Source organism: Hydractinia symbiolongicarpus, chromosome 3 (genome assembly GCF_029227915.1).
Source record: "Hydractinia symbiolongicarpus strain clone_291-10 chromosome 3, HSymV2.1, whole genome shotgun sequence".
Lineage (NCBI taxonomy): Eukaryota > Metazoa > Cnidaria > Hydrozoa > Anthoathecata > Hydractiniidae > Hydractinia > Hydractinia symbiolongicarpus.
This window is the reverse complement of record NC_079877.1, coordinates 30,577,660-30,599,745: the sequence shown is the minus strand read 5'-3', so window position 1 is coordinate 30,599,745 and position 22,086 is coordinate 30,577,660. Positions and strand designations below refer to the sequence as shown.

General features: G+C 32.3%; 1 protein-coding gene across 2 annotated transcripts; it reads left to right on the top strand.

Annotated features, from left to right (window-relative positions):
* The first annotated feature begins 791 nt into the window (after positions 1-791).
* On the top strand, positions 792-17,800 carry LOC130636747 (integrator complex subunit 10-like). Of its 2 annotated transcripts, XM_057446580.1 has the most exons (22): positions 792-1,042; positions 1,451-1,518; positions 1,911-2,017; positions 2,166-2,222; positions 2,941-3,023; positions 4,938-5,019; positions 5,217-5,287; positions 5,590-5,852; positions 6,768-6,907; positions 7,051-7,153; positions 8,300-8,336; positions 8,458-8,515; positions 9,154-9,243; positions 9,828-9,910; positions 11,788-11,856; positions 13,047-13,106; positions 13,563-13,659; positions 14,176-14,255; positions 14,646-14,814; positions 15,166-15,253; positions 16,588-16,711; positions 17,456-17,596. In XM_057446580.1, the coding sequence occupies exons 1-21, from the start codon at positions 899-901 to the stop codon at positions 16,706-16,708; spliced, it is 2,070 nt and encodes a 689-aa protein (XP_057302563.1). In that variant the 5' UTR covers positions 792-898; the 3' UTR covers positions 16,709-16,711; positions 17,456-17,596. The 2 variants fall into 2 exon arrangements, with proteins under 2 accessions (XP_057302563.1, XP_057302562.1); XM_057446579.1 differs by lacking the exon at positions 16,588-16,711 and having other exon boundaries at positions 833-1,042; positions 17,456-17,800.
* Positions 17,801-22,086: the final 4,286 nt, after the last annotated feature.

Here is a 22,086-nt window from a genome sequence, read left to right as displayed (position 1 = left end):
AGGAAAATGAACATATCCACTTTGCCTGTTACAGACACATGGAACTGGCATATTATTATATAGATATTATTAATATTAAAGGTTTAAAATACCACTATAATAAACCATTTATATTTTAGTAACAAAAAGAAAACACATTTGCTTAATGGCATCGCCTTACTACAAACCAGAAACAATTGCTTTGCAGAACTACAAAGAGTTTATTATGTTATTTAATAAAATATCTGAAAAATGTTTCATGTCATGTGCTGTAGATATGAGTAGAAAATATTTATCAACAGAAGAAGAAACTTGTGTTGAACATTGTGCTAGCAAGATGGTTAATGTTAATCATCGACTTATGTCTATCTTTATGGAGATTGGACCCCCTGTAGACAAGCAGTTAGGATTATCAGGTGTTGGAGGTGGACTTGGTTAAATGGGTCAACGAAGTACAGAATATTAAACGTTTTAAAGATTTTTGGCATGCATGACCTACAAAAATATTCCATGTCATCACAGATTTTGATCATATTTGTGTCAAAGGATGTAGATTGCTCAAAGTTAAAATTATTTTTTATCAAATGTTTATGTACTTGTTGTGGCAAAACTTTGTGCATTCAAACTAAGAATGTTAAACTGTTTGTAAAATATATGTTCTTATATTGAAATATAAAAGATAAAATTGCCATTATATATATGTATATTATTTCTATGTATAATAATTCACACATCTTTAAGCTATGTTGTAAAGTCAACTTTTGTTATGTTTTTGTTTTAAGTTTACCACAATTTTTTTTAAATGTTTTGTTTTTATGTTGTTTTCTATCTTATTAATGATTATTATCTGTAAAAAATTTTAAGTGAAACCATGACACTAAATATTTTATATCCAGATTGCTAACATTTTGTTAGAAAAATGACAAAGCGAAAACAGATTAGTGGAGATGCAACATGGATGGTGGACAAAGCACGATCATATATCGCAAAAAACAATATCTATGCAGCTAAGTCATGGCTACTGACCGCAAAATCACTGTTTCCTGCTGATTTCTCTATACAGGTATATGTGTTATGCTTCACGAAAATAATATTTGGATGGTTTTATATATATACAAGTCTGGTGTAATTACTTGGTTTAGATTTAATAAATCAAGAAGGTTTAAAAAAGAAGGAGATACAACTCAGCAGTTTTTGTTGTAACCATTCATTGCCAATTAACATTTTTTTAAATTCAATTTGGTGTACAAAACATTTCTTCCTTAAATTAAAAAAATTACCATTGCTTTTTGTTATTTTTCCATAATTCAAGCCTGAAGACTGTACATTATTTTTCCAATGAATTTTAAAGAAGCACATAAGGAATATAAATTTGAATAGAATTTAGTTGTATCACATTTTTTTTTTTTAAATCATCTTGAATAAACACGTAACTAGAGTTCGATTAATCTTTAAATTTTTTTTATTTAAGTATGAAGAATTCATCATGGAAAGGAAAGCTGGTAAAGTACAAAAATGTGGTAAATTATTTTATGACATGTAAGTTTGTGTGTTACTTTGGTTTATTCTGTTTGTGTGTATGATTTGAAAATGGTAGATCTACAGGAATAAGTATAAGAGGAAAGTTTATAAAATAGTCAAAAGTGAAGTTGGAATGGTCAAATCAAGTGCATGAAGAGTTTGCACTCTTGCAAAATGTGTATAATTAAGCCTAAAGGAAACCCAAGGAATCTGCATGTCAGTTTGCAATCAAATTTTGTAAGTGACGGGCAAACAAGTGTCATTTTGGCAAAAAAAATTATGTTAATCAAACAAATAAATTTTAGTTCAGAAAAAAACTCACAAGATTATTAATGAATACATGTTTGTCAATAATGGCTGACTCATGTAGTCTACATCAAACCAATACTGTTTTTTTTTATAATTTTTAGGATGAATATATTTTCCAAACAACAAATATTATGGGAAGAACTGGCAAGGATATTCCATGCTCAAGATTCCACAAGAGCTCAAAATGCTGAAAATAAGTTTTTGAAAGGTGCAGTAGTCTATCATTGTTTTGTTATTCTTGAATATTTAGCTTATGTAATAGTAACAAGGGATTCTTGCACTTGTAATAGATAATCTGAAGATCTATCATGCATGTATTTTTAAACAAAATAAAATCATGTGTAATCATTTTTTAGAAATGTTTGATTCTCTTCCACAAAGCTATCAAAAGGAACTCTTATTGAAGTATGCTAGTAAGTTTTATTATTCAATTTTGTTACACTGGTATTTTTTGTTATTTTAGATGCTCTTCCTTAATTTTACATTTTATTTGTAGAAAAAACCCTACACAACAACACTTAAAGTCATACGTTTGTCGTATATATTTTATAAAAACAAATAAATAAAAAGCACACAATGCAATGAAGAAGATCCTTAATATGTTTGTTTTTAATAGAGTCCACTAAAAAAATCATTATTACTAGTTATTAGCCTGTGGAAAAATCCTTGGGTTTGCCTGCCGTACATATCGCAGTTATCAGATTTTTTGCCATCATACACATCCTGAGCATTGCTATTTTGGGCATCCTTACTAGAAACTAGTAATTGTTTACCATTTTGAACAAAATACGGTTATTAATATTGGAGATGATTTTTATTAGAAAGTCATTTATATTAACGCATGATACTGCTAGGGTATCACTTGCTTAGTATCACTTACTTAGAACAAAATGACAACCCTATCAAAAAAACAACAACAGCTTTTTTATAGTATTGACAGAAAATATTAAGTGTTCGTATCAGGGTTACTTGTATTTAAATCTGGAGCTTAAGTGGCAGCATATCTACTGGTTTTTGTTAAAATTTAATGGGACTAATGACAAGCTACTGGAATCAATGACAGCATTAGGGTTGATTAAACATGATAAATTTAAAATACAATATTGTAATCGCCATTACTTTTATATTTAGACCATCAAAGTGATTTAATTAATAAGTGTCGAATTTCACTCCTGGTTTTAAAAAGGTTTAAAGGTGCAATTAGAGATCAAGCGGTAAGGCTTTTGAAAGCTTTTTTTTGTAGACATACTTCATATCCTCTAACAAATACTCTTTCTGTTTAACACTTAAGAACACTTAAAAATCGAGCATTATATAAACTACTCCCTCTTTTAACTGTCGTGTAAATATTTTTTAATTTTTTTTATTCAAGATGTAAACATTTAAGTGAACAGTGAAGAGTATTTTGTCTGTTCAAAAGGGTTACCGATATTCCTTTGATCTTTCAGCGAATTTTTAGAAACCAAGGGGTTGTTTAATTGGAAATCTTATGTTTTATCAAAATAAATAACAGAAATTAAATTATTTCCTTACATAATTTAATTAATTTAATTAATAAATCTCTAATTTTAAAAGCAAATTAAGTGATTGAAATGAATTCATTATTTAAATGTGGCATTTTTATTAAAATTTACCCCTGTGACCTTAATCGCCGATTCTGCTCAGGAGCCACAGAAAACAAATAGGATGGTTTTACTGACAGTTTAACTGACTTTGTTTTGACCGCTCGCATGTGTATACCAATCAAAACGCCTGATTCTTTGAAAAACCAATCAAGACTTTCGCGGCCTAGACATGCCAACAAAGAAACATGATGCCCATTTTAGTTTTTAAAAAGTAATGGTGGTCAGTGTTGTTTTTTAAGTCTGTTTCACCTTTTTGTCTTCTATAAGCTTTTTATATTTGTAATATTTGTTTTTTTTATGTTCTAAAATGTGAAGATAAATATATTGTCACGTTTTTTAGCTACGTACAGATCTTAAACGCCCCAGTTTTAGGATTTTTGGCTAGGAACGAATATTTTGAAGGCTAGCTAGCTAATAGCTTTACTTTTTACTAATTTTGTTTGGTATAAGAGGTTTTTCTCCAACCCAACATTTATTTTTATGTCGAGGATGTAGCCACTTAGCTAGCTCATATATTTACCCAAAAAAGTGAGAGTATAAAAATTCAGTTTGGCTATCAATATGGCAATATTCTCAGCAATAAATCTTATGCCAAATGCAGTTTAGCTAGGTAGCTTCATCTTTAATTTTTTTCCTTAAAACTTTTTTTGCAAATAAAATAGCTGAGCATTTGCTTTAGTTGGAGGGGTAACGACAGGCTGTTTCCTGTGTTATCATTTGAACCGAAGTTGATAAAGTTTTTTTGGAGAAGGGTACTGTTCAAGTCTGTTTAACTGTACTAAGCGGTTAGGTCAGTGTTAACAATAGCCTGTTTTTTGGAAAAGGCTGTTACGCCTATGCGGGTCATCCCACCGTGACAATTAATTTTTAAACTTTCTTGGAAATCACGCCTGTACAAATGTCCAACAATGTTTACCTGGACTAACCGCTTAGCCCTGTGCAAGAAGCGAAGGACTGTTTCTTGTGTTTTCATTTAAAAAGAGTCTACAAGAAAGTATTATCCCTATACACCTGTGTAACCCCGTTTAACTGTACTAAGTGCTCAGTCCGGTGTCACGATTAATTTTTTAACTTTTACAAAAACTTATTCCGCAAAATAAAATAATATTGACCAATTGTTTTTGCTATGACGGAGTCACAACGGTTGTAAACTGTGTTTCTATTTCAGCCTTTGTTCCGGTAAAGTTATTTTTTGAAAAATATGTTACAGTCGCAACACTATAATGGTGTGTGCGCTTCACTTGATTTACGACATACTGCATACCTGTACTAAAGTGCTCCTACCTGACTGTGTCGAACAGTTTGCAGTTCTTTTTAAGCGCTCCTTAGGGCGTTCAACAACAGTTACTTGTGGTTCATCCCGGCGATTAGTTTTTATAAAAACGCCTCACTTTTTAACACCTTCGTCTTAAACAATCCTACAGAATCTTAGAAAAACTAAAAAAGCACCCTGCCTGTTAAATAGAGATTTCACAACAATAACGTTTTTGTTTTTCATGTTAGGTGAAATTAATTACAACTTTAAAAGCTGTTGAAGATAAGGAATGTCCAAATAATCCATTAAACATATACAGAAAAATGATAGGTAATGAGTCTTTGTTGTTTTCGGTAAACTGTTTAGAGAGATGTAAGTAAATTTGTTTCAGTTTCAGTTTACATGAAATGCAATAGAAAGTCTTCATGAAAGAGTATTATTTGCGAAACTGTTGCAGAATAAATAACAATAAATTTTCAGATGAAACAACAAAGAAAAATGAAATATTCAAAAGTTTTGTTTTTTAGTCTGTGACATACTTCCACTTATTTTAAAAAGTTCTGAAACACAGATGGTGACACAAGTTCCTAAAAACAAGGTATTTATCACTTCTTTTGGCTTTATCAGCTTTTCTTATTCAGAGGGCAATTTTGATTGCCAATGTGAATGTGACAATATTGACAAGCAGGCAAATGATGTTTTACAATAGGATTTTTTTTTGCTAACATGAAAAAAATGGAGTTAGAAATTGTTTATCATTTACTTGTTCATTGTTGCAGTTATTGTTATTCAATAATGTTATTTACTGTTTTTGTAAGTAAAGAAATTACACAGTAAATCTGGTTAATGTTTATGTTGTTTTTGTTGTTTTTATGTTATTATTGTTTAATTATTTTTTAGAGTCAAACGTTATTTGTCACCGAAGAGCAATTAATTTATTACCTAAACCTGGCCATGGAGTTTTTTGTTATATACGCCATTGATAAATATTCTATGAAAAGTGCAAGCAACCAAACTTTGACTTCAGATATAGCTGCATTTGAGTTAGATGAGACAATCTCCAGCTGGCATTTGTTACATGAAAATTTGGTGTTGTTTGCTAGCAAATTGAATTGGACAAATGTAAATAAATTTAAAGATAAAGTGGACCCTGCTAAAAATAGGTATGATACAAATATTGATAAAAATATTGATAAAATCAAAAAAATTAAGCTTCCGTCTAAGCCACAAGTTTCTCATGCAGAAACTTTTTTGCATCAATTTTTTTCTCAGGAACAATGTGATTTTTTTAAAAAATAAAAGGCACATAATTTTATTTGTTATCCTTCAAAAAATCATCTATATTTTATGCGGCCTTACATCACAAAATTTTAGAATATTTTTTTTTCTACTCCTCAAGGTCTTAGTTTCTTCACTAAATGTCACTGCAAGGAGAGAGATACTTTTTTTCCCTGGCCTCAGTTATTATGAAATCATACCACCTGAAACACACTTATATCTAGTGGGCATAACTTGCACAACTACCATACGAAGGATTTGAACCAAAGACCACAATGCTCATCCACTTCTTTAAATATAACATGAGGCTCTTTTTAAATCCAAATTTTCAGTCCTAATTGTGTCCAGTATCAAAAAACTTATTGTCTAAACTTTTTTAAAACGTCTTGGTAACTTTCTTGGCCAAAGTTTTATTAGGGAGAAAAGTATTCTTGCAGTGTCATTAAGTGAAGAAACTAAGATCTTGGAGAAGTAGAAAATGGCTTAAAATATTCTAAATTTTGTGATGTTAGGCTGCCAGGCATGAAACATAGATGATTATTTGAAGGATAACAAATAAATAATAACATGAAATAATTTTACTGGTGAATTAAAATGCACGAATAAATATAATTATGTGCCTTTTAATTTTTTAAAAAATCACATCGTTCACATTGAAACTTTTTGTTTTTAGTTATATGAATATGCAGGTATAACTGGGATAATGATTTTTGTTTTTTAAAAAAAAGTATAGCATATAACTTCACTTAAATTTAGAAGTAAGGAAAACATTTTTTTATGGATCAAACAATCCATTTTAGACCTTTAAAGAGTCGTTGGAAGTCATTGTATAATGCAAGAGATAGCAAGCCATCGCTGGGTGTTTTTTATTCAATGTTGCAATTACACATATACACAGTGTTGGAGTATTGTTCATCCATAAACACAGCTTCTAATAAAAGTAGGTATTTGCTTTGTTTTTATGTGTGGTAACAAATTTTATAGGTCGTAGTTGTTAACCAACCCTTGTATATTATGCAGTTAGTAAGAACACCAGTGTTTTCTTGAAAATATAAGAAGTAAGTTAATCTAATATATATTTAGTTACCAGTCCTCGGGCTGATCAACCCGAAAATGAATTCATACTAGTTGAGAATATTGATTCTATGACACAAAAGGAGGAGAGTACACACCAAACCGTTATCAGGTGATAAAATGTTGACTTTTTATTTTTTATTAAAATATTGCTTTTATTGTTTTGGTAAACAGTTCCTATCGTGGATCGCTACTTAAAAAGCTGTTTCTTATACCTCAGTCACCCAAAATCATGTGGAATACAAAGTTACACATTCATTACAATAACATAACTTACAAATTCGTTTCTGAACTGTAGTAACAATGACACAAATCCCAGTTCATACGAGTGAATAGTGCAATCAGTAGAGGGTAGTGTCATAGTGTACACTCACCAGGTAGGTGGGTTAGGAAATTTTTAAAGCAGTATGTTTTCCAGGGACTTGTCATTTACATGAGAGGTGAACTTAAACCGGTGTGAGACAATTTGTCCACTCATCTTGATGGCATTTACGTGGAATTCTTGTTTTTGTTTTTGTTCACAGATAGGAGTAATTTTTTTATAAGTGAGAAGTGATGACATTCGTGTTAAAACTAGTCCGTGGCAAGTGGAAAAATGCACAGGTTTCCCCGTCCTTTTTATACCGCTTGCGTGCGTCTCTCTACTCGCGATACCATTTGGCGTGACAGACAGACGTATCCGGGTACTATTATATAGACAAGTCAGTAACACGTGGAAAAAACCATGGGGTTGCCTGTCCTAATTTATCGCATTTCGTGTTTCCGTAACAGGATGCGTTTTCGCAGACAGACAGACGACAGCTATTATTAAAAAGATGTACAAATTAAGTAAAGCCTGCCATGAAAAACTGCCACTGATAATACTGCAACAACATTGGCATTAATCCTGATCGATAAGAACGAGTAATATTCTAAGAGACAAATACTTAGTACTATTTAGTAAACAAAGAAACGAACTGTAAAAATGTTGTACGTCATAAAAAATTAATTTGTGCATTTAAATTCTTCTTTCTAAATGGGGTATACAAATAGCAGGTTTGGTATGTAATTGGTATTGAAAATAGAATAATAAATACGAGGGTCAAGAGTGATCTTGTATTGTTGTCTGTAAGGGTAACCCACAATTTGCGCTAAACATCAACTTTTCTCCCTTTTCTGGCTTTTTCATTAAAGATGCTTAAAACTCAAGTTTTTTTGTTCTATTGTTTTATCATAATGTACACAAATTTTACAGTTCTTGTCATTGTGCAATTTGTAGAACACCAAAAAAGAAAAAGAAGTCAGATGATTCTGGGGTATGTGGCAAAAAATATAATTTCGTAATTGCACTGCTACACACACGTGTGGTGAGAATGGACATCATCGTAATTTTATTTAAAATAAAAACACATAAATAAAAATCATATTAAATTATAGAAGGAATCATCCGACTATCTTTCATCATCAGAAGATGTTGTTGTTATCGTTCACCCAGGTAAACAAAATGGTAACTTCTAGCTTTTTCTACATGTAGTTAAGTGAAAACACATGTATTTTTGTTTTTTCCTTCCTTCTTTTGTTCTCTTATTTTTTGACAAAAGTTTCTTTAATGGATTTTTCACAATTCAGTTTTGTTTATTCTTATGCATAGCAGGTTAAATGTTACAGCCACAATTATTTCAAACCATGAGATGGTGTCGTTTAAATGTGCTTCTAAATACATATTTTGTTCGTTTTGGTATTTCGACATTCCCCATCATTTTGAAATATATGGAAGTTATAGGGATTTTTTGGTGGGTGCGGTGTTATAAGAGACATATTGAGGATCTACTTCCAAGAGTTCCTTATCTTCAGGCGTAAATTTTATTTTCAAGCGTTTTTAACACAGATTTTGTGTTTAAATTTATTTTGCATATTTTTGTTCTTTACTTTATTCAAAATTATATTTTACAAAAAAACTAAACGTTTTCTACTAGTTCGCAAAATTGTTCTACATTTTCGATAACGTTGGCCAAAAACCGCTTTTTTAAGAAAAACTGTATTTTTCATCGCATGCGTGATCACGATTTGAAAACCTCTTTTAAAAGATATGATCAAACCTCAACCTAATAAATTTGTTGCTCTCTTTGTTAGGTTTGATTGGACAGGTTAGTGAAGGACTTGGTGAATGTTTACAAGTTGCAATCGATGCACAAAACTTTTTAAAATCAACTTTTTATACAGGTAACTTTTTGTATTTTAAAAATGTAAACATCTAAAGATTATTCAACATTTTTTGTACTTTTTTTGTAATTAGTTGCCAAATATTTGAATATCTTCTATAGAAGTTTCTATCTAAGCTAAGCCACAACTGCCGGGTTTTAATATGATGTGCATAGGAGTATTTGACAGGACACTTTGACAACATCGGCTGTTAAGTTGAGTCAATCAAATTAACACTCAATGAAAATATCACAAATACTGCCATCTACAGTATCATGAAGATTGTTTATATTGAGCACTGGAACACAAACATTGGGAGCTGTGAAAAAACTTAAATAAAGCGTACATGCCCTAAGCTAAGTACGTGCCCTAAGCTAAGCCGCAACTCCCGGGTTTCAATATGATGTGCATAGGAATTCTAAAGAGTATCGTTTTGCATCAATTACAGCATAAATGTGGTTCCAACGTCTCTTTTCCATTTGATTGCATATTTCGCTGACTCTAATTTTTCTAAGTGCGCATGCGCTAACAACAAACCTTGTGAGCTTTTTTCGTTGTAGCAGAAAATACAACCAAATTGAAACAAACGATTTGTTTTCTTGTAGAATATCGACAGATTTCCGAAGATTGGGGAATAGACAATTGGATATGGATGACAACATTTCATGTTGATGCATTATTGTATCAGGTAGTTTAAATTTTCTATCAACAATAGACCTATTTCAATATCGCCTTTTCATGATTAGCCGTGGTGGCAGAAAATCAAAACATTGCATGAAAATGAGGTTAGTTTAGATAAAGTTCAGGACGCCAAGTTGTTTACTAGCTGTCCTGACCTTAGTTATCAACAAATGTTGGTTTAATAATTTTCAACTGTCTTATTGTCTGTCTAACTGTCTTATTGAAAGGATCGTAGTGGATAAAAGTATATTGAGGGTATTAGTAGTGGTAGTATGACAAAAATTATGAATATTTATGGATATTAAGTGTCTATTTATGGCAACTTTTATGTTGGCCTAGCTATAGTTGCTAGCCAGTTTCTTACTCCTACAGAAAGTTTATATATTCTATCCTGTAAGTTATAAAATGTTTACCTAGTTTACTGAAACTTCATATAACTTATATAATTATAATTTATATATATTATAATTATATAGGTTATAATTATTTTCCTAAAAAAGTTACCCAGCTTTTCATAGCCAGATTTTATAGGTTGAATGTTATATCTAGCCTGTACTCGAGATGATGTGCTGCCCAGCTATGTATTATTATTATTGTCACACTCCTCTGCTAATATACTTTAACCTTTCCATTTAATATACATTTATAACAAACATATTTTGGCTCAACCCAGTGTACTCATTAATCAAAAATTGTTTATTGTTTTGGTTTGTCTGTTCAGATTTTATCAGTATTGTAGGTTTATCATTTCTTGAACATGTAAGGCTGTTTATTTTATTTAAAAATTTCTTAACTTTCTTAGGCCATATAACTTATAGATTATAAGTTATTATGGGATATAGATCAAGTACTAAACTTATCTAAGGGAGTGCTGCCCAGCTTACCTGGCTAAACATTATTGCATTGACACAAGATGTGACTTGAAACAAATCGTGAGCGTGCCTATTGATTATCATTTCATTAAAATACATAGTATTCTGTATACAAAAATCCATTTCCCCCTTACAGTACCTTAAATTCAGAAACTCAACAAGTATAATGCAGAAAGGTTTTTATGTGAATTCTATCATATTTGTCTAAAAAGAGTACCCCTTAAGAAAATTATTTTTATATACATAAGTTTTTGATCTTTGCGTTTACGTACAAATAAATTACAATACCCACAGTTATACTTGACGTGGAATAACAATCTGGCAAAACTTAATAAATATAATATTACTGGCAATACTTATAGAAATGTACTACTTGTTGACAGAACATTTTGTGAATTTAAAAAACAACAACAATTAGCTGTAGCTGCAACGGTAACATTCTTACAGGCCATAATGTTTAAATAATCAAGGCTCAAGGAATGAGTATTACCTTGGGTGATTGCATTGCTCTTATTACACTTTGTTGAATATATAACATGATGAAGATCAATATTCAGTCTAATACCACCAACACAACATGCTTAGGATAGCCATGGAGGAAAGGGATAGCAGTCATAATGTTATTTACGGATGTTTCAAAAAATATAAAATCCAAACCATAGTCATAAGAAAAACAATAACTAGCTAGCTAAACACCGAAACAAAATATAGTAATTTTAATAAGCCCAATGGGTATAAAATAAGTCCCATGTTCTATTTTTTTACCAAAAGTTCATAATATGCCCATTTGACAAGTTAATTTGAGAAATAATAAAGGTAAACAAACTAGTGTAGTATGTCTATTCCGGCTGTGTATTTTGCGGAATGGAAATGGATATTGAAATAGGTCTATTGAAAAAGAAAAAGTACACAAAGTGCCTATAGTTTAGTTCATTCACGTAAAATTATACAAGAGTCAGTTTTTACTTAAATGGAGTTGAAGATAACAGTAATATTATCATGTTTTTTGCAGGGAAAATACAAAGCTGCTATCGAAAAAATATCTGCAAAAGAAAATCATATGTCGGAAGACCTGCAATTGGTATGTTTTTTATCTTACATCGCTCCTGTTTTTTCGTTGACTTTGTGCAGTTGTTACTTAGTTTTCTATGTATCACGCAATTTACTATTGTTTTAAGAATCAAAAAAACTATAGGGAAAAAAGAGCAACAAATTTTTTAAGTGACATATTTACCACGTTTTGGCCGTGCGACGGCCATTATCAAGTAGACGTCGTAAATATATGTCACTTAAAAGAGTTGTTGTTCTTTTTCCCTTTAATATCATACACACTCAATGTTGTGACACTATATGTCGTAAACGTCACTATATGTCCCAAACGCCACTATATGTCCCAAGCGCCACTATATGTCGCAAATAATGCCACTATATATCGCAACTTGCAACACTACGTGGTCTAAATTTGGTACTGAAACTTCTGAACCTGAAGTTTAAAGTGTTAGTTTTAATAAAAATTACTATCTTAAACTTTGCGACATATAGTGGCGCTTTTTGCGACATATAGTGTCACGACACTCAACCAATTATTTAACTAAAGGCGGTGATACACGATCCGATTAATCGAGTTCGATTTGTCGAAATTATATTGAGCATTAAAATTAAATCGAAACTTAACAGGTGGCAAGTTGATGATACACGCTTTAATTAATCGAATTCCATTTATCGAAACTATATTGAACATTATTAAAAACTGGACAGATTTTAGGTAATTTCCTTTGGATAAAATGTCTTTAGAGAGCGGAGACAGAGTTGAACTCGCTGCTGTTACAGTTATTACAATAGCTAAAAATTTAAAAAATCGTTAGAAACGGAGTGTGTTATTTGTTACTTTTCTGGTTTCTTGGTTTCTGTTTTATCCTTTTTCGACGACATGATGTTTTTAAAGTTCCTCTCCTAATGTTCATTTGTGATATAGAAACTCACATTTTTTTAACGCACATTTGATGTATAGATTTTAAGCATTTTGATTGGCTAAAAACCTTTCGATTAATCGAAAAAGTTAAACGAGTCCGACTTTTTAAAAATCGAATTCGACAAGTCTGAGCATACCAATACATACGACTTTAACATGATACACGATCCAATTAATCGAATTCGACTAATCGAATTCGATTAATTGGATTGTGTATCTCCGCCTTAACTATATATATTATTAGGGTGATATGATAAAAACTTATTATAGACATGTATACAATAAAACTTTTTTTATAGTGTTCTTTAAAAAGATCTCTACAGCTGTCATCTTCTTTATTTTGCGCTGGTCAAAGAAAGGTAGTTGATTGCTTTTTCACGATTATCCCAGGCTGTGTAGTATTTTAAAGTTTGGGAAAAAACTGTTCAGTGCTGTCATAGGTAGTCAAGCATTTTCTCCTTAAGGGCCTGTGTGGTCCTAGACTTTTTGAAGACGAAAAGAGTTTATGTGAAGCTAAAGGATATGCCACAATGAAGTCTTGTGCTAAGTTAGCGGTTACTTTAAAATAAAATAATATTAAATGACAACTATGAACGCTGCAGTCTTGTTAGTTTTACGAAGTAAAAAAAAGTTGGGTGTAATATACCTCCAAAGGGGACTTTACATTGTAGGAAATCTACTTAAAAAACACAAGAATATGACAGCAAATTTTCTTAAGCAAGTTCTAGCCAAATCATAACATTAGTTGTTGGATTACATTAAAAGCTCAGAGTAAACATAGAGGCAAAATATGTTTTATACATTTTTTACTTTAGGCTGCATGTGAGAAAGCTTTACATACTGTTTCATTATTATCTTCATCATCACTTGTCACATCAAGTGTAGATCAGAAGAAAGTAACCAAACCGGAAGGTATATACATCAAGTTCTAAACATTTTAATCTTTCAGCTTGTAGCGATTTATATGTGACAAAAAGTCACGGTGGCTAAAATATATACGTAGGGAATCAGTAATGCCTTTGGATGAAGATAAATTTTCTCTCAATATTTGAGATGTGATAATTTGTAGTCTTCCAAGTACCTAAACCTATCTTGTGAAAGTTTTAATAACCATATTAAATTTTATTGAATTCGAACCCATGGAGTTGAATGACGTCATGAAATGTAAGTTCGAAGAAAATATGACACAGTGTAACAAATCACTAGTTTTCAAAGGAGACTTTGTGTGATGTGGTCATTGTTTATCCCCTGCAGAATTTTTCGCAAATATTTTCACCCTATAAAAGACAATAAGAAAAATAATAAACATCTTTATCGTAGAACTTCCCAGGTAGCTAATAAACGTACGACAGAAATGACATTATACAAAATTCACTTGTCGTGTAGCGGATCGTAGATTGTGATTTTACAGCTCGATTGTTATTTCAGGGCGCAGTCTGTTATTGCTATCAAGCAGTTCGAACGATATTCTCACTTATGCTGTTCAAATAACATTCGCTGCTCTCAAGGTAAGGTATTTCTTCTACAAGAAATACATCCAGCTGATTTTAATAGACTTTAACTTTAGTCTATCAAGTTTGAGTAATTCTCCGCAGGTTTCTTCTATATCTAGGCTTCGTAAGAAAGTTTTAAATGTCTATTTTTGAAAAAATATTTGTCAGTGCCTTTAATAAAAAGTTATAACAGATTAATTTTCACGTATGTATAGTCAATCATACCTGTTAAATGTGGTATGACGTCATCTTAGTCAAGTCCACGGTTATATCTTTCCAATCTCGCGAACAATCAACATTAGAACGGAGGGCGATGATGATCTCGCCTTCGTGAAATGATAGTAATCATTCAAAACATCAGATTTCAGCACTCTGAAATTCATTTTTACCTCGATAATCTTTTAGACTCGATTATACTGCGAGGACGCACACAGAGATTCAGTGATTGGTCATTTAATAGTTTTGTCTCAGTTGATGTGGAAAACGAATGAAGATTTCTTTCTACATTTAATCAAGTTAATTCAAGCACAAGATGGTGGCTTCAAATACGAGTTGTTCTTTGCCTATGTTACACGTATCTTTTCAAAAAGGTTTTTTGCTTCAAAATAGTAATAGTAATGTATATGCTCTCTCTCAATTTTGTCACTTTTTGCCTCCCAATTTAATTACCACCCACCCATTTTTTAATCCATTGATTTACAGGTCTAGGTCATCACACACCTCCCCCCATTTATACGTTCCCAATATTTACTCACCCACCCACTTCATTACAGCTACCCTGCACTTTTAAACACAGGAGAACGTCCAATGTTATCTTGACGTTTGTGTTGACGTGTCTGTTCTAAACATCACTCTTGCTATTTTAAGTTGTAAACTTTTAAAATATAATTCCTACCAAACATTTTTTTTTAACGAAACATCACAGAAATAGATATTTTGGAGGAGTTTGCATTTTTACATTCTATTGATTCGATTCCATTAGAATTATCACCTAAAGATTCTTCCAGTATCAAGTAAGTGGTGATTTTACTTTTATAATGAAGAAAATGGGAATTGTTTTTGGTGTTTCAAAATTTCATCAGCTGTGCTAATAATGTGAAAGGCAGGTTGTGACTCGAACATTGTAAAAAGTAGTAAGCTAGATGAGATGTAAATGTTTGAAGTAATGAGAAACATCCAGAGAAGATGACTGCTTCATACAAATACTGAGAAGAACAACCAAAAGCATCGACACAAAACTGCCGTACCGACAGGGAAGTCGAAATTCAACTTGGTCAATAAATCCCCCTGTTTTCGTGGCCTCATTTGATTCTCTTTGCGCCAGTTCGTGTTGTCAAAATGTATGTTTGCGTAAGTGAAGCTTTGTGTACAAAATATTTAGGAAGACTAGGTCTCACCAATATAGACCACTTGATTAGAGAACAATATCATACAACTAATCATCAACTGCAGCGAGTGTTTGGCCGCATAAATATTATTTGCAACCCAGTGTTTATGTCCCACATGTTTAACGCCAGGTTTCAGGGATAAGGAAAGCAGTGCTGTCGGAATCCTTTCTGCATTCCAAAACGGAATCTACCTTGAAGAAAGAATTTCCGCTAAAAATATTTTGACTGAATTTAAATTTCCGATTTAGTCCTTAAATGGCAAAAATAAATTTAGGGGAACAGCACAATTTTTTCGGAAAAAAAATATATTTGTTATAACTTTTTCACTGCCCCAAAACTTTCAGAAAGTGAGCTTTATTGGTTTTTAAATGTTCAGAGTGAATCAGAATTTTTATTTGTTTTGTAAATATTGCCAAGTTGGCTTTCAAACCTGAATTTCAAATAAAAACGAAAAATACCAACTTTCTATAACATACATCTCCGCTAGTAAATTTTTTATGTACAATTGGCATTAAGAACGCTGCAAGCACAAAAGCTTTATCCTATCACAAGTTACCTCTGTTAAATGCTCAAAAATGATGCATAACCTTGTCAGTCTTAGTTTTCCACCTCTAATGCCTTTTTGTAATTTGACATATATTACGTAGGCATGTACCCACGTGTTTCTGCACATGTCCTATCCACTCGCCTTAGGTTATGTCACGTCCAGTATAAGGATCAGATTTACAATCTCTTCAAAGGATTTTGTATCAACATCCCCAATATAAAATGTGTAGCTGAGTTGATAAAGAATGACAGAGCCCACTTTTTGTCATGCTCCATCACCTCTTATGCCTGTAATGTCATCATTGGGGTATTTCACATGCTGTTTCTTTCATTGAGTGATTGCAGTTTCCACATAAGCACAAAAGTTTTGTGAATGTGGCTGTTGATATGATCAAATGTTATTTCATCCATAGATGTGTGTATATTCGACAGACAATTTCTGTGGCACTAAAACCATTCTCCCGAAATTCAACAAGTATATGTTACTTCATAACCTTTTCTACCAGATGTCCCTATGATCCACTACACACTTAAAAAGTAAGCTGTCATGTCCCTTTGGTATTATTGCAGGTTAAAGAATTGAGCAAGACCCATTCTCTCTGAAATAAAACGTTCAATATTGATTGAAGCAGTACAGTGACCATTAAGCAACCATTAACGTCAATGTTAAGAATAAACACTGTTCATTATAAAATTACAACCATGGGTAACAGTTTAAGAAACATCGTTAACTGTGACATCCAATATTTTGCGAATGCTGATAATTTAGTGACTAATACATCATCAAAATTTGTGGTAGTTTTACCTCTAAATTTTTTCCTCTTCTTTGTCCTTCTCTGTCTATATCTTCTGTGCCTATCATAAAAAAATGACTTATTTAATAAAAATATAAATATAAAAATTAAAAATATAAAAATATAACATTCCACCTTCCCGCCAGGAGCTCTCTATCTAAAAACAACTTTTGTACGTTCAAACTATAACCTATAATTAAAAATGGCTGTTTAAGACAAAAGGCCTCGCGCGTTGAAAGTTAGAAGCCTGAGGTGCGTTTCGTTGCTGAGAAAATAGGCAAAAAACGTTGCCAAGAGCGTTGCTATGGCACAGAAACTTAAGTAGTTGAGTTTTGTGGACGTTTTAGGCCCGGTATACATTTTTGTTATTAATAAATCATATCTCATATAAAAGCATGAGGGTTTAGGGATTCCAAAAATGTGTATAATGGTTTTTGTGCTACCCATTTGATTAATAACATTTTTTTTGTATTTTGTATTTTTTTAGGAAAAATATCACTCGTGGTGTAAACAGGGATGTGCAGTCAGACTTTAAATCTTCGATTGAACGACAAGTGCAACGAAGCAATGAACCCGTCACGCAAATTATTTACGATTTTTTGCGCAACGAAAAAGAAGCAATATTGAGCGCTCTGTAATATGTGATATAAAATATACTTCAAGACGATGGCTAACTATATGCGCTGTGTTGGTCAAATATACAGAAAGATTTATGTGCAGAACATTGTGCTAAGATACATAATACGTTGTTAATGTTTATAATAATTTTAGTGTTTATGTCTGACCCCATAGCTGTAGTAATTTTAACACTTAAATAGTGATCGCGTCGCGAGTCATGTTAAATCGGTGAAAATGTAGACGCCTCTTATCTACCATCCTGTCGCAAGACCTAATTTTAGGTAATCATATAATTCTTCATTTAATGAGCCGTAGCAAAACGCACGAGCAAAATTAGGGTTTTGGCTAAATTTTAATCTTACGGGTCAATTTTTTAAAAAAGCCAGTTCTCTAGTGCACGCGTCAAATACAAGGATTCATTTTTTGTATCGTTCTTTCGTTGTTTTCTTTCGTGTTATTAGATATACAATTGCCGTCTAATATGTGGAATCCCGGATAGGTGGAACTTTTAACTAATTAAAACCATTTTCCCCGGTTCCTTGAGCCAAATTACACACTCGTAATTGGACCTTTTGCTCGATTTTTAAAACAAATTCTAAAATTCGAAATTTAAATCTCAGATTTTTTAGAACTAACACATGCGTGATGACACATTACAACTAAATCACCTTTGTAACTACAGTTCCAGCTCGATATGAGACCGTAAAGGTTCGCTAAGTGAAACTGTTTTTTTTTTTACGGTCTCTTATCGAGCGGAAGCTGTAGTGACAAAGGAGACGAAATTCGAATAACTGTTTTAAATATGTTCTATTAGTGCAATATTGCTGCGCTTCTAAGCGGGTTGGATTAACTCCTTGCATATCAGTTTTTTCGAATTCAGTAAAACCCAGAAATTCGAATAACTGTTTTGGTTTACTGATGATATGGATGTTTTTTCAATTATTTTTTTCCAAATATTTATGTGATCAGAAAATTTAAAATGCTAATTAAACCTCGAACTATCAAAGTTTGTAGCTACAAGAACTTCAGCGACTTTGGAGAACATCAGGAATGTAGCTGTTCATATTTTAATAATTATGATGACCTTGATGAAGCATGTCCCTTTTAAAACACAGATTTTCCGGCCGAGCCATGGCAACCTCGTCATCAGGGTATTTTCTATTTTTCTGATAATCTCAGGCGGCGAGACTAATATCCATTATAGACTGGAAAGCTTTCAAGCAAAAAAGGAACCGGGTTATAGGACTCAGTAATCGACTTTGAAACGAGTACTAAAATGATGTTTTGCAGGACTTTCAAAACCGGCCAAAACAACTCTGGAAGCTCTAAAAAACTAATTTATGATATGTCAGGCAAAATATCTCAATAAAAATAGTCGTCTAAAACGACGGTACAGAAACTTCTCACCCAAAAGAAACACATTTAATTCTTTTTTTGTTAAAATTTTCTTCTGTCACTACTTATTTTAATCCACCTATAAGCAGACACGACTTCGGTGGGCAAAAAGCTAGCTGCAGGCTTTAACGGAATTCGTTCAAGACTGTAAAAAGCAGGATTGTCAGTTTTATTTATCAAGTCTTCTCAACAAATTTTTATTTACAGGTTATGTACTTTAATGTTGGAAGAGAAAGGTTCTCAGGTGGCATAAAAACAGATCGTAAGGTTTATCATTTTTTCTTTTTGTTTCAGTGACACCCATTGGAAAAAATTATTATTATGTCGGAAAAATAAAAAGTGAGATCTTTCGAGATGTCAGCAGTCAGATAATTCTCCATTTTATAAATGACTTAAAAATATTCATGGTCTCGGCAAAAAGCACCTCTCAAAGGACTGAATGTCCTAGGAACGGTTTTCGGTAATTAAATATTTATTGGTATCGTAAACATTTGAAACTGTTTTAAAAAGTGTTTTTTTTTTGTGAGTTCACCAGCTGGTTGAGCAAAGGTGTCAATTTCTCACCTCTTTGTAGCAAGTAGAAACCATTCCAGTGCTCACATGAAAACATGAAATTGACGCACGTGTTCCACCAACGATTTAGTGCGCATCTCAGAGAAATGGAAGGTATGTTACAAAAGTGTGTCTAATTGTATTTAATATTTATTATTATATTTTGGGTACTCGTCAGGAATTATGTTAGAACCCTATAGGGGAGTAACCGATTAGTGCCAGATTTTGAAATTTATTCCCCGAAATCCCTTCAAAGTCCCTAATGATTTCTGTGTCAAACGTTCTTTCATTTACTTCATGTCATGATACATCCAAACCTCACCCTTCTCGACTTTACACTCGAGGAAATTGTTTCAGATATCAATTTCAAATTCATAATTTGTTTTTTATAAGAACCTAGCTACCTATAGTTTGTAAGAATATAATACCTCTAAATCACCTCATGGATAGCCAGAATGAAGGGCATTCTCACCTCATTAAAACTCAACTTCGATCTGATCGACGCAGGGTGAACATCAGTAAAGGAATTTATGTTGCGTTTGGCGCTTTCAGTCGCGTTGTTTGTCAAAAAATTCAAAATTATTTAAAAAATTATGATTATTGAGAGCTCTACAGTTTATCATAAGGTCGTTGGTTTCGACCAGTGAATTTGCTTGAATCGCCGCCATTTATGGTTTAAGTGCGCATTTTTTGATTGCCGTGGACAACGCTGCTCAGGCACACGACCGCTGTACGTTGTAACGCGATCAAAGTCGACTTTGTCCTCGTGTTCACTATAAAATACATGGTTCTTCAAAAGTGTTTATGTAATTTTAACTGTCATTCTCAGGTTTTTAAAACATATTTCAAACCTCATAATTTTATTGACGATATAATAATATAGATGTTTTCTTACTAAAATTTAGTCACTGGCATAATTTACTTTTACCGACTAATTTCCACATCGAAAATGACCATAAAAGTTTGAATTTTTTCTTTTTTCAATAAAATCTTTAACAAATGGACAATGAAAAATATAGAAATCAGTCAACTTCAACTGTTATTTTCTTCTTTTTTATTCGAATATTTTCCATGCTTCTGCTTCGTTTCCTTCTTCTCGTCTCTTTTTTCTCTGGATCACCCTCACAAATGTTTATTTTTTGTTAATGTCCTTTCTAAAACCTTTAACTATAAAAACACAAATACTTTAAATGCATCGTTTAGGCTGCGTTTCGGTTTGCCCAAAGTGATGGTGTAAACGATCTCCATAACTTCCGTGGTAAAAAAAATATAGATAAAAAACTATTTAATCAACTTTTAGAATCGCGCAGATGCAAAGCAAAAACCTATTCTTTGATACCCATCAGAAATCGCTCCATGTTTACAGCTCGACAAACTAAAGTATTAGAAAATTTTTTTACAACCAATCATTATCCAAGCGCAGAGGAGAAAAAAGAACTGTCAGAATCATTAGACGGATTTTCTCTACAAAAGGTAAATTGTCATTTCTTCGAAGTGCTCTCTGGATTAACAACCTCGTTTTCAGTCATATTTCTGACCCTTTAACACGCAATCCGCTATAGACATCTTAAAACAAAAAGTTCCTAGTTATTCTCCACCGCAGACTACTTTTCGTCAAAGGTGTTTATTAAGTAAAAACGGACTGTTGAAAATTCATTCGTTTTAGGTTAGGGTTTGGTTTCAAAACCGGAGATGCCGATACAAACTAGAGGAAGATGGGTATGTAAGCAAGACAAAGAAGAACAGCTTAAGCAAAAAGACCACAAGGAGGAGTGTACCTCGCGTGAAGTCCGACCGCATTAAAGGGTATACTTGGCCGGATCTTTCTTCTGATATTTTTCGACTTGGAAATGATTCACATCTGGAAAATCAGGACGGATCCACCATAGAAGTACCAAAAGTTGAGTTATTTAAACCTGAACCTGGCAAATCGAAGAAATATAAACTGCTTCAAATTTTATCCGTGTGTGACAAAAGTTTAAAAGGTAACATAGTCTACAATCTACCCGTTAATTAGCTGCGCCGTCAGTACAGATTTTATAAATGTTTTTATTTTTCGTTTCTATTCACAACATACGATCGCCGGGACAAATAGTAAAATTTAAGTCAACCATTCTTTAATCGTTCTCGTACTTTTGCGCTTGTGACGAGACAGATAGGAAACTCTTTGCCACTGGCCTTTTTGGTAGGTCTAAGGTTCATTTGTCTGCCTTAAAAACTCACAAGCTTTTTTTAACTTCTGAGAACCCTGCCAAAATTTGTTACTTTGTCTAAATATATACACAGCTGATAAGCCCGTGGAAAAATCCACTAAGGCAGAAGAACAATAGAAAAGATATAAGTTGTTTCAAGAGTTTTGAAGATGTCAACAGTGCATATAAAAAACTTTTTTTCAGAAATATGCTATATAAAAGTATTTAGCACAGCAACAATATCATGTACTTGACTAATTATACGTTTAGGTATCCATATAAAGTATTATTAAGCCAACATTATTTAAAAATAATCAATCAAATTTCTCAATTTGAATTGTTTACACGAGACTGAAAATGG